We start from the raw sequence: 17,171 nt of genomic DNA on the forward strand, positions 1-17,171 counted from the left end.
AGGGGTATGGGTGGGTTGCGCTTCGGCGGGTCGGTGTGGACTTGTTGGGCCTGTTTCCACACTGTAACCTAATCTAATCTAATCTAATCTAATCTCTATGTATTTTAGGCAGATGCTCAACAATAAACCAACAAATAGTGGAAAGCTGCAACATGGCTGCAATTTTCAAACTAAGATGCAAAATAAATCAAAAAAACAGGCTCTCAGGCATCCAAATATTCATACTTATTGTATTTCAAGCTAATAGTGATCAAACATAAATAATGTATACATGCTACACAATATACAGTAGTGGAAACAATGGATGAAACTCCAATGAATTTAACATGCCAGCCTGTTAAACAGTGAGTAAAGCTGGAGAGAAAACAGTATTTGTGAAAATAACTGCCTATGGAAAGAGTAGACGCACCGTTGCACTGTTGTACGATTCAGACAAGACAAAGCTGAAGCTAATAATGATATTAAAGAGAAAAGCCCTCCAAAAACAGCAATTCGCAAAAGGTGTATTTGACTACATTCATCATGGGGACTGGATGAACGAAAATGACTTGAAAATATACAAAGGGAAGCATGGAATTTCCATCCGGGCAGCTAAAGTAAAGAAGTCTTTTCAGCAAGTATTCAGATCACATCTGTTGTTGAATTTAGATCACAGCATGATGATAATGTAGTGATGTTTGGTGGGCGAAGCAGCCTTGTTCAATTAGTGGAGGTCTGTCTAAATGAGTCCTTCAAGGGTAGCATGAAGGTAAAAAAAAGGATGGACCGGCTAGATGATTGGAGAAAACATTCACCAAGGGAGGCATACAGGCTGAAATGTTAGCTATCCTTGGGAAATGGGTTGTCTTGCCTGGGGGAAAGTAAAATCAGAATGGAGATTATTGTCTAAGTTTTCAAGAAACGTGGGATATCTGATTAGATTAGATTACCTACAGTGTGGAAACAGGCCCTTCGGCCCAACAAGTCCACACCGACCCTCCGAACAGCAATCCACCCAGACCCACTCCCCTACATTTACCCCTTCACCTAACACTACGGGCAACTTAGCATGGCCAATTCACCTAACCTACACTGTGGGAGGAAACCGGAGGAAACCCACGCAGACACAGGGAGAATATGCAAACTCCACACAGACAGTTGCCTGAGGTGGGAATTGAACCCAGGTTTCTGGTGCTGTGAGGCAGCAGTGCTAACCACTGTGCCACCGTTCTTATTGGCAATATCATAACATAATTGCTGATAAAGATAACGTTGATGATCCATATGATGATGCCATTCAAGTAGAAGATTGGGACATGCTACTTTTTTCTGAAGATGAGAAACGGGTGATTTTCTCACAGATTTTAAATATACCTTCATGCATACTCAGCTGTTAAGTAATATTGTGTAGTCTGAAAAAAAAAGTGAAATTGTGTAACTTTGTAAATACAGCTTTTAGTTTTGATGATTTTGATTAATTTCTGTAAATTCACTCAATTCCATGGAGGTTACACTGAAAATAAATGTGGTCCCTTTTGCACTACGTTTGAGAATAGGTTCAGCAATAACTATCTCCTACTTGGCAACTCTGCAATGATGATTTGATGCTTTTTAATCTCTCCAAATTATTACTCACACAAAATTCAATGCCCAACTTTTGGACCATAAATGTAGTCTCAGAAACTCGACTTTGGGCAAGTATATACAGTATCTGTGTTCCTCCAGTTGTGCAAATGTGATGTTAATCATTCCACCACTGATGGCCATACCTTAATTTGCCAAGCTCTGGGATTCCCTTCCTAAACACTCACCTCTCTTTCTCCATTAAGATGCTCTTTAAAACCCAAGTCCTGGATTGGGATTTTTGTCATCTGCCTAATAACTGTGATTCAGTGTTAAATTTTACTTTATAGTGCTTGTGCAAATCATCTTGAGATAGTTTATTATGTTAAAATTGCTATACTATGCAGGTTGTTGTCCTTGAGTCAATATTGTGACGATTCTGCCTGGCTTAGAGAGACAGATAATATTTCTTAACAGTTCCAAAAATTAATTAAATAGTAGCAGTATTTAAATTACTACTGGAGCTCACCTTCCACAGTGTGGGATGAGTATTATACCGGCAGTCTTATTACAGCAGTCATACTGATGCTATGCAGCAGGGACTGTATTTTCTTACTGATACTTTAACACTAAATTGAGAAACATTCCAATATGTTTTTTTGGTTGAATTCCAGCTGAAATAAAGCAGACATGACAGCTAATAAAATTCTGAAATGACTGAACCCTGTTCACCTCTCAAAAAGATCACTTTTACATAATAGAGCAATGAAACAGGAATGAATTCACAATAGCTTTGGAAGGCTACAAGATCGTATCTCTCCTTTGAAATGAGGCACTTGAATAAAGAATTGAAGTTATGCAGAAGTGTGATATTGAACAATATTTCACAATAAATTCACCAATACAGAAACTGATCTTGCTACATCATTGGATTTAATGTTAACCAACTCAAAATCTTCACGAAAAGCAAATCTTCATGAAGGAGAAAAAACGTCTTTTAAAATAGACAAGACTTGAAAATCATTCATATTGATGCATGGGCTCTTTAGTCCAAGTACTGCATGCTTGCTCCAGAAAGCATACTAATGCACTAAAATTACATTTCTGATTAACTTGAACTAATTTACCTATTGGCAAATGGCTTATTGGTATTTCTTTCTGATGCAAGTCAGACTTTGAGAGGAATTAAGCGAGATTTCAACACGAGCTGACCCTGCAGGAGAAATCCTCCATGCAGCCTAACAGTGTAAAGAAGCTGAACAGCTTGTCTGGAGTTTCAAATTATAATCACACTGAGCATTTCAATTTCAAAACTTAAGGCAAAGTAGTCATGGGAAAGAGCAAAAACATTTTGTCGTCATGTCACTGTGAGTTAGGAAATCTGGGTTTTTCCCAGTTGCTAGTTATTTCTAGTTTCCATCTTCTGTACATGGTAACATTTTTCAAGAGAATTGGAGGTTAAAACTAATCAGTTGTTATCAATTAGCTGCAATTTACTCAACCAATTATGAACTTCCTTTTGGGACTTGGACTGTGAGAGTATTTTCATGGTCGGTTCATATTTATAAGAGTACAGGAATTAAAAACAACATTTTAAAAAGTACAGGCAACAGCAGCACAAAAAGAACTGAAAATATTATAGAGCCAGCGTTATACAGCATGGAAACAGACCCTTTGGTCCAGTTCATCCATGCTGGTCAGATAGCCAATCTGACCTACTCCCATTTACCATGACTCCTTCTCCTGCTCACTTATGGGCTTATGCCCGAAACGTCGATTCTCCTGTTCCTTTGATGCTGCCTGACCCGCTGTGCTTTTCCAGCAACACATTTTTAAGCAATGCCTATCATGTCAATTTTACTGCCGCTAATTGCTAACTTGTAGTAAACCAGATCATGCAAACCACACAACACTCCGTGTTAGACCATGAAGTGGGTTCTCGCTACCACACTACACAAAAGCAGGCTATCAGGTTTCCTACATTTAAAGTAGATGGTGGCAACAAAAAAATCAACATTATGGGTCACACCTCATACAGCCTTGTGACTGGATATTTCCATAAACACCAATGATCAGATTCCTTGAGTTTTAAAAAAGGTAGTTGGAGAGAAAGTAAATATATTATTTTTGATCTTCAGAGATTCCAGCACAACTTGCAAAAATTGGAAGGGTAGCAAATGACAATATTTTGAGAGAGGAGAAAGAGAGAAAATAGGTACCATAAGGCAATTAGCCTAACAGTCCTAGGCAAAATACTAAAGGTGGCAGCCTTAGTGAGGCAACATAATTTCAAAATACCACACATAACAACAATGTTGAAATCGGGGCGAGTGATTGCCCTTGACATTAAGGTGCCTTTGACCAAGTGTGGCATCAAGAAGCCCCAGCAACACTAAAGTCAATTGAATCAAGGGGAAAAACAACTCTTGGTTGGTCTAGGTACAGTCAAGACTTTTACCAGGGAAGAAATAGCAGTGTAGTTCCAAGTTAGGATAGTTTGTAATTTAGACAGGAACTAGTAAATAGAAGTGTAAAAACTAATGCTTATTTATCAAAAACAAGTGATGTGCTAATGAATCACATTACCAATGAACAGCATACAGCTAAGAAATGGGAGGGGATCAAGGATGCTAGACCAAACCATAAGTGAGCAGGAGAAGGAGTCATGCAACACAGAGATCCTGACTGTGATTTGGATATTTCAGATTGGAACCAGGTGAGTGCAATCTCACTCAGATGAACAACAGTGGAGGGGTGATATTGGACCATGGTGTATACAAGGGTGTTTAAGTTAACAGACAAATCAAGAAGGACAAAGGTGGGAGACAGTTTCTTTTTGTCACAATCAAACTGGATGCCAATTATGACTTTGATAAGGGCAGTATTGGTACTGTACCATGGAAACCAGATTAGAGGAATTCAGAGATAGAGTTCCTGGAAAGATATGGATGAATTTCAGAGTTGATTGCACATTCAGAGACTTTGGAGAATAAAGGATAGCAAGAAATGGACAATAACTTGCAAGAACAGTGGGAACAAGGACTGACTTTTAAGGAGATACATGATAACAAACTTAAAGACAGAGTCATTGCTTGAAGAAACAATTAACAATATCAGTTAATGTGGGACCAAGAAGGGACCAGTACTTTATGGAAATAAGATCAAGGAGGCAGGAAATTGTTTTTAGGGTTAACATGAGCTTAGAAAGGGCAAATAGGAAGGGAAAAGATGCACAGGCAGAGTAGAAACTAGGCTTTTATTGTCGAGAATATAGAGGTTAAATGGAAAGGTAACAAATGTTCTGAGGGCATGAAAAGGATTTGATAAAGTAATTGGAAAGTTTTCTTCTATGTCAAGGACCAATGGGCATCTTGAAATCATCATGCCTTTCAAGGGAGAACTTAGTTGGGAGATAGTAATACAACAGGAACTCCCTCCAACTGAAAATCATAAATGCTACAAATAATTTTAACTCAGAGACTGATAATTCTATTAATTAGCGAGAAACTAACGAATAATGAAGCCAAGGCAGATGGATAAGAGTATAGATAAACTAACAATTTCACTGCATAGCAGAGCATGTTCAATGGAGTTAATGGTTTGTTGGTGTTCTTACGAACTATGACAGTGTTTCTATTCCTTGAAACTTCAGCTGACTAGAAAAAAATGCAGAATTCTCTAAATGAAAACCAACCCCACAAGACAAGACCTTAAAGGCAGCAACAACAGAAATTGTTGGAAAAAACTCTGCAGGTCTGGCAGCATTTGTGGAGAGAAAGCAGAGTCAATATTTTGGGTCAGATAAGCCTTCAGAACAGTTCCTGCTGAGTTTTGCCAGCAATTTCTGTCAGATTTCAATGAATAAATAAAAACTCAATCTCTTTGCTTAGCTCTAATAAATTCAGAACTGCAGTCTTTACAAATCGTATTTTATCTGTTCATCCAGAAATGCATTGAAGTAATTTTGGTAATTCAATAAACTAGGTGTAAAACATTTTTGAACATTCTACTTAATGCAAGAAAACTTCCAAAGAAGAATCAAGTTTTTGTTCCCAATTGTAGGAACTAGGATATATAAAAAATATAAATTATTTTACAACAGCTGAAAAACCCTGAAAACTAAATGCCAACATTCTGAAAGTTTTAAAGACATTTTTTTTTTCTATTATGCTTTAAGTGTGTCAAGTCCACACACCCTGAAGAATCAGACAAATCATCACATTACATGTCACAACTGAATACAGCTGCCACAGTCCGTCATAGCATTTTCCTGTTCTTTTACAACGCAATTTGTTTCCTGCCAGCACTTGTACCTAAAGGTCTTGCAAAGAACAGAAGTTTTTGAAGCAGATGTTTGTACAGATTGGGTCAAATTATACATATTAAAATAATTCAAGAGCCGAAACACAGAATTTGACATCAACCATTTTGGGATCTCGTATAACAGAGGAAAAACAATCTTTCGCAAAGTTCGCATGCAAACTGTAACATTTATTTAATTCCACCAACAACAAACTGTGGAGATTAACACATGACTTCTCATGCCCATGATTCAACTTTCCAATTGTCTTCACTTGGAAATCTGTGCTTTCATCATTAAAATGTAAACAGGATTAACCAATCAATACTTGTTGAACTGATGTCAGTGAAACCTAAATTAGGTTCAAAGAACTTTGACTACTTATTGGCAGTCAACAACTACTTGCCAAATATTTTTGTGGCCCCAGCATCCACTAAATATACGACAGATAGTTTGCATATGATGCTCTCCAACTACAGCTGGTTATTGAAAGATAATGCATACTAATACTGAAGGCAGAAAATCATATTGGAATATTTAGAATATTTATCTATAATAAACAAAGTCCTATAAACACAATTGTTGTTGTGACATTGTCAATCACCAATCTTTTCAAATTTCAATAGTTTCTACAACTGAGTGTTTTCAGTTGATCATTTTGACAAATAATTCACAGTTTCCATTTTGTTATCTCAATGACCTACAGAATTAGAAATTATTTCCTCAAATTCGATCAATGTAAAAACTGGGCAGCATAGGCAAGTTGAGCCAAGAGGCCAATTTCATGCTGTCGACCTCTAGGACTCTATTATGAGTACTTCAATTACTTAACTAGATAATTTCATTTGTGCATTTGCTTCCTTGTAGGAGGAAGCATTAATAAGCTACCAAAAAATCAAAACACATAACCTAAAAAAAGTAAAGGATTTTTGTTTCTCTACTTTCACACAGTGTGAGTGTTTCTGTAAAGGTCAACATTTGTTGACCATCCAAATGGCCTCGAAAATGAGCAGATGCTTGGTAATTTCAGAGGGCAGTCTCACAGACTTCAGTGAGCCAGATGGACTTTTACAACAATTGATGATCACTATGGTCATGATTATTGAGAGTAGCTTTACATTCCAGATGAATGAGTTGAATTTCAATTCCATTACCTGCCATTCTGGGATTTGAACTCATCTCCCTTGCATTAGCCTGGCCCTCTGAACTACTAGCCCAGCAGCATTACTGTTATACCATTATCTTTCCCAGCTTCATGCTTTCCAGTTGATCTTACTAGTCCCTCCCTCTACTAGCTTAAACTCCAACCATATTTTGTCAGATGGTGAACATCTTGGAATAGTCACATCAGTCACATCATTCCAAGCTGTATTATTTTTTTTTTCAACGGTTTAAACTTACATTATTTGGTTAATACATACTGATTAAAGAAAGCCAACATAGGTTTGTCAATGTCTAGTCTTGTCTAACAACCTAGTTGAATATCTTTAAAGAAGTTGCTAAACTATTAGATATGGAAGTGACTATGGATTTCTCAGTATTTATAAAAATTCCAGATGGGAGACTATTCGCAGTAATGAGAGCTTAAAGATTTAGAAACAAACTGTCGAGGAAGAGGATAGGACATTGTCAAGAGGTTACAGATAGACAGAAAAGATAATGGATAGGTACTTTAATGAACAGGATGCATCTTTGGGTGTGTCCCAGGGATCTGTACAGCCGATTACTAGATGTTGCAATGATTTCGATAAAGGAACAGAGAGTATCATATCAATATTTTCTAACTGTACAAACTCAGGCAACAATTATGTCAGTAAGAGGAGGCAGATGGAATTCACAGAATAATAAATAATTATAGCACACAAGGCCTTTTTTCTGGACTGTTCTCCCCCACCTTTTCCCTGGAGCGCCAGAAATGTTCTCCCTTGAGATAATTATCCAATTTTCTTTCAAAGGCCACAATTGAGCCTGCTTCCACCACACTCTCAGACACTGCATTGTAGATCTTCACTGCATAAAAGTTTGTCCTCTTGTCATCCCCTGTTTCCTTGACCAATCACTGAATCTGAGTATACCCTCTTATCAGTCCAAATAAATCTCCCACCTTTCCTTTAATAACCTGTTTACCACTCACATAGCTATAGAAGACTTCTGAACTCTTCATGATAGCTGCCAGTTTCCTCTCATCTACTCATTTTGCTTCTCTTACCTAGACTGCTTCTCAATCTTTTTCTTAGCCATACTAAACCTTATGCACTTTGCATTATATGACCCTCTTACTAAGATTTGATTCCCCTTTGTTCTACAGGACCATATCCAGCTATGCCTACTTCCTCATTACAATGAAATAAGGGTGTAAAAAAGTCTCCTGAACACTCACTGAAAACTCTTGCCCCATTCTTTTCATTTACACTAATAGTATCCCAATCTACACTGACATCTTTCTAATTTCCTTGCAAATTTGTTCCTGTACACTTTCCTTACTTGCTGGTGACCTATAGTGTACACCAAGTTAAATGTGGAGTTATTTCTTATGTTCTTAGATAGTTAAATTTTCTACTTGTTCACGAACAGGATAAAAAGGGGTGGGATTTACATTTTATAAACCTATAGTCAGATCACATCTGGACTACAGTGTTCATTTCTGACACTTACAAGACTAAAGAGGTATTTAATTGAAAGCTTTTTTTAATTAACTTGTTTATGGGATCTGCAACAACATTTCTTGCCCAACACATGGAGGACAGGTAAGCATCAACCACATTGCCGCAGATGTGGGAGTTACAGATAGGCCAGACCAGCTAAGGATAGACAATAGACAATAGGTGCAGGAGTAGGCCATTCAGCCCTTCAAGCCTGCACCGCCATTCAATATGATCATGGCTGATCATTCCTAATCAGTATCCTCTTCCTGCCTTATCTCCATAACCCTTGATTCCACTATCTTTGAGAGCTCTATCCAACTCTTTCTTAAATGAATCCAGAGACTGGGTCTCCACTGCCCTCGAGGGCAGAGCATTCCACACAGCCACCACTCTCTGGGTGAAGAAGTTTCTCCTCATCTCTGTCCTAAATGGTCTACCCCGTATTTTTAAGCTGTGTCCTCTGGTTCGGCACTCACCCATCAGCGGAAACATGTTTCCTGCTGCCAGAGTGTCCAATCCTTTCATAATCTTATATGTCTCAATCAGACATGGCAGATTTACTTCACTAAAGGATATTAGTGAATCAGATGGGTTTTTACAATAATCAACAGTGGTTACATTGTCACCTTTAGGCTAGTTTTTAAATTGAATTCAAATTTCACCATCTGCCAAAGTGGGATTCAAACCCACATGTCCAGAATATCAGGCTAGGGATTTAGATTAGTTATCTAATAACATTACCATTATGCCACCACTACCCTGCTGAGGATTAGATAGGATGGGATAGATAGAAACAAACTGATGAGGGAGTCCAGAACAAGGGGAAATAAAAGTAATTTTGTTCATTCAGGAACATTAGGAAGCACTTTTGCATACAAAAATTGGTGGAAAATTGGAACTATTTCCATTAAAAATGCTACTGAGGCTTAGGAACTAAAAATTTCGAAGATGTAAAAATGGCTTTACAGTTTTTGGTAGATATTAGTAAACATGGAACTGAAAGCAGAAAAATTGATTTGAACAACAGATCAGCACTAATCTGCCATAATTGAATAGTGGAACAGGATTCAAGAGTTAAATGGCGCACATATAGTGTACATGCATTAAAAGGACAGGATTTTTTAAAAGGACCTGCAGGAAACATTTTGATCTGATACTCACATTAAAAAAAAATTGCTTGACATATTTAACCTGATAAGTTCTTGAGGTAAGCCTAAGTCTGTGATACTCTAGATGTCAAATTTCAATATTTTCAGATTTTCTTACAGATTGATATAATTTCCAAGTATGGTAATTTTAAAATTCTGTTTTTTGACCTGCAATTTACAAGCAGCTATAGTTTTCTTGTAATTATCCCACAAGGACTAGAAGGAGATACCATTATGTGGATCTTTCCACTTTGACCTGTTTTTCACAGAGAATACTCGAGTAAGAGAATGAGGTGAAATCAGGCCAAATCAAATACAATTCTATCTTGGCACCTAATTATCACTGCCATTTTCAAAATTTAAAAAAACATCGTTAAGTTTTCTAAATCTACATGGATGACTCAAGCGTCAATAATCTAGAGCAGTTTTTGGGCAACAGTTACTACCTCCACGTAATTTATGCACTGGATGAGTAATAACTTGGTTTCCATACACTTAAATGAATATCATAAAGCAGTACAAGGTGTTAGGGAATAATATTGTTCACACTATTTTTGTAAGATAGCAGGAATTTCACATTATTCCCAACTTTAACTATATTTACCAACAACAATGTTCAGAAATCTCCATTCTCAAAACTCAGTCTTGGAAGAGCAACAGTTGTTACAATTTAATCAGATTATACAGATTCACCTTGTTATTTGAAATACTGCGTAGAAAAGTGAGTGAGTGGCATAAAACTCAAATGGGTGAAAAGATATATTCTTTAAGCATAAGAAGCATTATTTTTCCATACTGCTGGAATTCAGAATTAGTTCATGAAACTGAAAAATATAATTTGTTTAAAAGGTTCAAAAACAGACAATACACAATCACAAAATATCAGCAATTTAAGCAAGGCAAAAGAGCCGACCATGGTCACACTTATTTTAAGACCCAAGTCTTTACCTTTGCCATCTGTGCTTGGACACCATTCCCCTTTAAGGCAGCCACTGCCTTTTGAGCTGCAGCTGGACTGTCAAAATCCACAAATCCATAACCTGAAATACAACACCAGACAAAATTACAACTTAACCGAGACCTTATAAGTTCATTTGAAACACCTGCATCATTGTCCCTTCTATGTAGATTTAATATTATGGCCAATGCTCAGGAAACAAAAAAAAAACATTTAACAGGAAAGTGAATGATACCAGACCTTGTGGAATTGATTCTGGATATGTTCAGTGTTAAACTGCTATACTGTATTTGTCAATTATCGTATGTTATTATAATATGAATCACAACAAATACAGGTAATTCTTCTACAAAGCAATGGTTGCATTATTGTGTGACTCTGCGCTATATAAAAATCGTGCAATAAAAACAGCACTTTGAGTGTTGCCGATGCAATCACATTATAGCCAACACACGTTTTAAAAGTTCAAGCTTTAGAAACAGCATCCCCTATTCGTCAATCACATTATAGCCAAGTTGCACTGATGAAACGCATGTTATATCAGAACGACCTATAATGCATACATTCATCTCGAATTTGAGAAATTTTTTCAACTTCAAGATTGTGTAGTTTAAAATGTTAATTAGGTGCAGGTTGCTTTACCAGACGGAGATTGAGTGCATCAAAAAGAGGATTCTCGTACCAAATGTTGGATCTTGCAGATTTTTGCAGGCAAAGTGATAGTTGGCTTCAACCTCTTGCACTGTAAAAGATGTTTGTTCTGATATGTTATCCACCCATTAGGAGTCTGCTTTGGCCCGACAGTCTGCCAATATGTTTTAGTTGTGTTGTTAGGAAATAGCAAATGAGCTTGTGGGAATTTACCAAAATTTGCTGGAATGTGGGTTGTGGCCGTTTGGAAAATAGCAAATGTGATGCTACTGTTTAAAAAAGGAGGTAGACAAAAGACAGGTACCTGTAGGCCTGTTGGCTTAACTTCTGTGGTGAGGAAATGCTTTAATCTATCATTAAGGAAGAAATAACAAGACATCGGGATAGAGATTAAACCACTGGGGAGCTGCAGCATGGGTTAATGAAAGGCAAATCATGTTTAACTAATGTACTCGTATTCTTTGAAGAAATTACAAGCACAGTGGACAATAGGGAACCAGATGATGTGGTAAGGGGGAGCAGACTTAGGACAGAGTTGAGAAGAACTTCTTCATCCAAAGGGGTGTCAATCTGTGGAATTCCCTGCCCAGTGAAGCAGTTGAGGCTACCTCTTTGAATATTTTTAAGGCAAAGATAGATTTTTGAACAGTAAAGGAATTAAGAGTTATGGTGAGCCAATGGCTAAGTGGAGCTGAGTCCACTAAAAGATTAGCCATGATGTTATTGAATGGCACAGCAGGCTCAAAGGAACAGATAGCCTACTCATGTTCCTATTTCTTACAGTCTTATGTTTTTCTTTTCATTCTAAAAGGTCAAGTAAGAGAAGAAACTGCCATCCAGTATTTGCATTCACCAACAATAACTGCGCAGTTGGGCACAAATGATGTGGTGAACCTTCCCAGAAGATTTATATCATCCTCCCAGTTATATTTAAATAGCCACAGATGAAACAGGAGCAGGAGTAGACCATCTTCTGGGAGGCTGAAGGCTCAAATCTTTTAAGTTTTTAATTACACATAGCATATTCTTGCAAAGCCCAGTTAAAATAAATTCCAGGTTTCATATAACTGGATCTAAGATACGATTACCAAAAAATATTCTCTGAGAAACTTTGTTGCTGCAGTATCTTAGATAAAGGTACACTTATGATTTCTACTTTGAAGAACTCTCATGGAAATATTTCATGCCATTCCCCAAACAGCACTAATAAAATTAAACAGGTGATTGCATAAGATATTTCTAATGTCACAATTTTGTAATTAAGTTTGACAACATGTTCCAATTTGCAGTTTCTCTAAAATGTGTAGTGAATTCAGACATTTATCAGTATGTGCGATGGTCATGAAATACCTCGAGCAAAGGACAAGGGAAGTGATAAACACATCAAGATATTGATTTCAACTGAACTCAATTTTGAGGCAGGGTGCTGCCTCTGATTAGAAAGCACATTAGCAGCAACTTCAAAAGTGTACCAATGAGACAAAATGAAACAGAGCCAAGAAAAATAAAATTTGCTGGGAATGATAAGCCTGACTCTGCTCACACCTAGGTAAATGTGGGTCAAAATGGATGAATGACGGGAATTTTCCACAGTATTCAGATTTCCAAATCTACGATTGTGTTAAAATTGGAATTTCCACCTGGTGAGTCAGCAACCCTCTTCTTCATACTAAAACTTAAAGCATACACAACAATTTCACATTTTGGGAGAAACATGATTTGCCTGCCAATGAGCCAGCTTGGAAACACAAAAGAACAAACAAAGGAATATACAAGTGAATCATTACCAACAGCCATTTGGGGCAAGAGAGCAGGGATAAAAATGCATTTGTAATCAAGAACTGGAAGCTACTCTCTCTTTCTGCTTATCTCACTCAGTCACAAAAGTCAGTGCCGATTAGAAAAACAACTGGTGATAACTAGCATTTACTGAGAACTCAAAATCTATAAACTTCATCACTGAAGAAATAAGGCAACAGCTAAACAATCAGGACTTGTCATTCTCACAACCTAAGGGCTCTAACAACTTGACAGTACTGCTGTCTTTATTTTCTTGCCTATACAGTATAGAGTGAGTTGCCTTAGGAGTCCTCTGGACTGGATCCCATTAAGTCTCATGGCACCAGGTCAAATATCTGCTGCTACATGCTACCCCTTCTCGGCTGCTGAATTACCTCGACTCCACATTGAACACAGTTTAGAAGATGCACTAAAGGTGGAATGGGCACAGAATGTACTCTGGGGTGAGGGTCTTCAATTAGGAGAAAGTGAGGACAGCAGATACTAGAGAGTCAGAGTCAAAAAGAGTGGTGTTGGAAAAGCTCAGGTCAGGCAGCATCTGAGGAGCAGCAAAGTTGATGTTTCATGCATCTCCCCATCATCATGAATGTGGAGGCAGAAGGGGAATAGAGATAAATCATCTCCCTTCCCCCTCCACATTCCTGATGAAGGACCTATGCCTGAAACATCGACTCTCCTGCTCCTTGGATGCTGTCTGACCTGTTGTGCTTTTCCAGTGCCACCCTTTTCGACGCCAAGCGTCTTCAATGTCCACTAGCAAGATTTGATTGGTAGCACAATACTGAGTAAACTAGTTGAGTGCTAAAAGAGATAGCTGCTAGACTGGGCATGCAGCAAGTGGGAAAGGAACTAGCAAAAATAAAAAATGTACCTTACCTCATCCTCACCAACCTAGCTTTGACAGGTGCATCAGTCCACAAAAGTATTGCTGGGAGTGAGCAGTGCAAAGCCCTTGTGGAAACAAGAGCCTGCCCTCCATGTTGTACAGCACTATCATCATTTTGAGCAGATATAGCAACTCAGGACCTGGCATACATGAGACAATATGGGACAATATCAGCAGCAGTACTACTTTTAACCACAAACAGTAACCTCATGGCTCAGCATATACCCTACCACAGCATCACCATCAAGCCAGAGAATCAACCTGAATTCAATGAGCAACGCAGGTAGGTATGCTAGGAGCAGCACCAGGCATACCTAAAACTGAGAGGTCAATCTACTGAAACTAAAACACAGAACTACGTGCATGTTGAACAATACAAGCAGCATGCAACAGACTGAGTTAAGTGATCCCATGGCCAATGGATCAGATCAAGCTCTGCAGATCTGCCACAGTCATGACCACTGGTGGACAATTAAACAATTTGACAGGGGTCCACAAATATTCCCATCCTCAATAATAGGAGAGCCCAATATATCAATGCAAACAAGGCTTCAACCAGAAGTGATGAGTGGATGAGCTATCTAGGCCTCCTCCTGAGGTCTAAAGCATTACAGATGCCAACCTTGAGCTACTTCAGTTTATTCATATCAAGAAACAAAGGAAGGTAATGGACATGGCAAAGGCTATGGGAGCTGTCATTCATACTGAAGACTTGTCCTCATAAACCATGGGCCTAATCTAACTACTCTATAATCCTTGCAAAACATGCACCTACGTGACAATGTGGAAAATTACCCAGGAATATCTAGTCCACAAAATCAAGTGCAAATCCAACCTAACTAATTCACTTCCTTCTGTATATTTACAATCATCTAAAATTTGATGAAAGAAATCATAAGCAGCAGTGCTAAGTGACACCTACTCAACAATAACTTACTCACTGATGCTCAATTTGGGTTCTGCAACTCCAAACTGCAGGTTTGGTCCAAACAGGGGAAAAAAAACACTTCAGTCAAGAGGGGAAGTGAAGACAGCTACCTTTGGCATCAAGCCAATACTTGACAGAGTGCAACTTTAAAATGCTTCATCAAAACAAAGAGTCAATGGGAATTGGGGAAATTTTGCCATTGGCAGGAGTCATACCTTGCTCAAAGGAAGACAGAGTGGTTGTTGGAGCACAATCATCTCAGTGACAGGACATCACTACAGCTATTTGTTCGAAGGATGCCCTCAGTCTCACCATCTACAGCTGCTTCATAAATTACCTTGCTTTCACAAGAAGGTCAGAGGGGAAGTTGTTTGCTGAAAATGCACCATGTTCATCATTATTCATCTATCCTTAAATACTGAAACAGACAAATGCCCAAATACACTAAGGCCTGGACAACATTCAGGTGTGAACTGACAAAATGGCAAGAACACTTGCTATACACAAGAGCCAGACAATGAACATCTCCAACAAAAGAATCCAAACATCGTCCCTTGACATTCAATGATATTATTGTTGCTGAAACTTTCCAAGAGCAACATCCCGAGGGGTTAACACAGACTGGAAAGTGAACTGGATCAACCACATAAATACTGTGGCTACAACAGCAGTCAGGAGCTATCAATTCGGCAGAAAATATCTTGCCTCCTGACTTCTCAAAGCCTATCCATCATGTACAAGGCACATTATCATCTATTTGCATGGCAAATTCTCAAAAAAACTTGACATCATTCTGGGTAAAGCAGCTCATTTGATTGGCATCCCATCCGAAACATTCAACACTCATTCCCTCCTCCACTGATTTACAGTGAAACATTATTCACCCTCTACAGGATGTATTGCAAGAACTCATCAAGGCCCTTTTGACATAACCTTTCAGACCTGCAACCTCTACACTGAGAAGGACATGGGCAACACTGGAGAACACCATGACCTGCAAGTTCCATTCCAAGCTACACACCATCCGGATTTGGAAATATACCACTCTTTCTTCACAGTCACTGGATCAAAATCTCAAAATCCCTAGTCATGAGGAGTGCATGGGATGGAGGAGAAATCAGAAGAGATGGAGATGGCTAGGTATGGAGAAACCCTGCAAAGTCTCCCATTGTGCAACATTTCTCCAGCACAGCCTTTTTGCTGATCTTTCACATGGTGATGAGCAGCCTTTTTTATCGGAGGTTGGGAAGTGATATGCAAGTGGTCGCTTTCTATTCTCTTATCAGACAGTCTGTTTCCTGTCTTGTGCAAAATGTTGTCTGTCTTGAAAGATCAGAGTTTCTTCATGAGAAGTTTGAAAGCTTCTTGGATACACTTTCATAAGTTCCTGGTTCTGATGAAAGGTGACTAGCCCAGGAATATTAGATTTGTTCTCTTACCAGAATGTCACCTGACCTGCTCATTATTTCCCACATTTTCTGTTTCAGCTCAAATGTTTGCCCTCCAAACATCACCCTCATATTGCAGAAAAGAAGCATCTTGCAATCATCTATAAAATGCCTCAACCTTCTAACATAATTGGGCCAGTATAGGAGATGAAACAATTCAGGTGTCTGGAGATCTTCAGGATAGAAATATGCATTGCTATTTTCAATAGCTTGATTTATTTCAACTAGTCAATTTGGAATTCATAAGATAATTCTTGGGCAATTTTGTTTTAAGCATTGCTATATATTTAGTAAATTACAGATAGTGAGTATTTTCTTTAAATCAGCACTTCAACTGTAAAAGGTAAGCCTGAGAAAATATGGAAACCACATAAGTGCAAACATGCTAAATGACGATAAATACTCGGAATAATGCTTTGATAATTGAGAGAAAAATGACATTAAATTCCTGAAAAAGTTCAAACCATTAAAATAATGTAGATACATGTAAATAGTCATGCACAAAAATTGTTTGAAGGCTTTCAGTTACAACTATTTCAGTAACTGTAAAATTGTCTTACTAAATATTAAACAAAGATAGATGGTATTTCTCCATAATTGCTTAGAAGTCTTGGGATGAGCCATTGTAGAACACTGACAATCATTAAGGGGGACTCAATGGAAATAGGAAAGGTACAAGTATATCCTCCTCAACTTTCTCCTCCCAAGCTGAATAGCTCTGTCTGCTCTCGTATGCCAGCACAGCCAGTGGTCATCTGATGATGAGGGTGTTTGATGGCCAAGACCTCAAACTGAATATCATACTTATGGCTTACAGAGCAGAACTGTTACAGCCCTTCTGTACTGTTGGAGACATGGATAAATT

General features: G+C 38.1%; 1 protein-coding gene across 5 annotated transcripts in view; it reads right to left on the minus strand.

The window, feature by feature from the left end:
- LOC122551628 (RNA-binding motif, single-stranded-interacting protein 1-like) overlaps window positions 1–17,171 on the minus strand; it is a 210,437-nt gene that overhangs the window by 80,581 nt on the left and 112,685 nt on the right. For all 5 annotated transcript variants that reach the window (XM_043693851.2, XM_043693850.2, XM_043693854.2 and 2 more), the window contains exon 4: window positions 10,584–10,675. In XM_043693851.2, coding sequence (XP_043549786.1) covers window positions 10,584–10,675 — 92 coding nt within the window. The remainder of the gene's footprint in view (window positions 1–10,583; window positions 10,676–17,171) is intronic.

This window comes from Chiloscyllium plagiosum, unplaced genomic scaffold (assembly GCF_037043375.1).
Source record: "Chiloscyllium plagiosum isolate Xiang-an unplaced genomic scaffold, Cpla_swu_hap1 HiC_scaffold_7, whole genome shotgun sequence".
NCBI classification, from domain to species: domain Eukaryota; kingdom Metazoa; phylum Chordata; class Chondrichthyes; order Orectolobiformes; family Hemiscylliidae; genus Chiloscyllium; species Chiloscyllium plagiosum.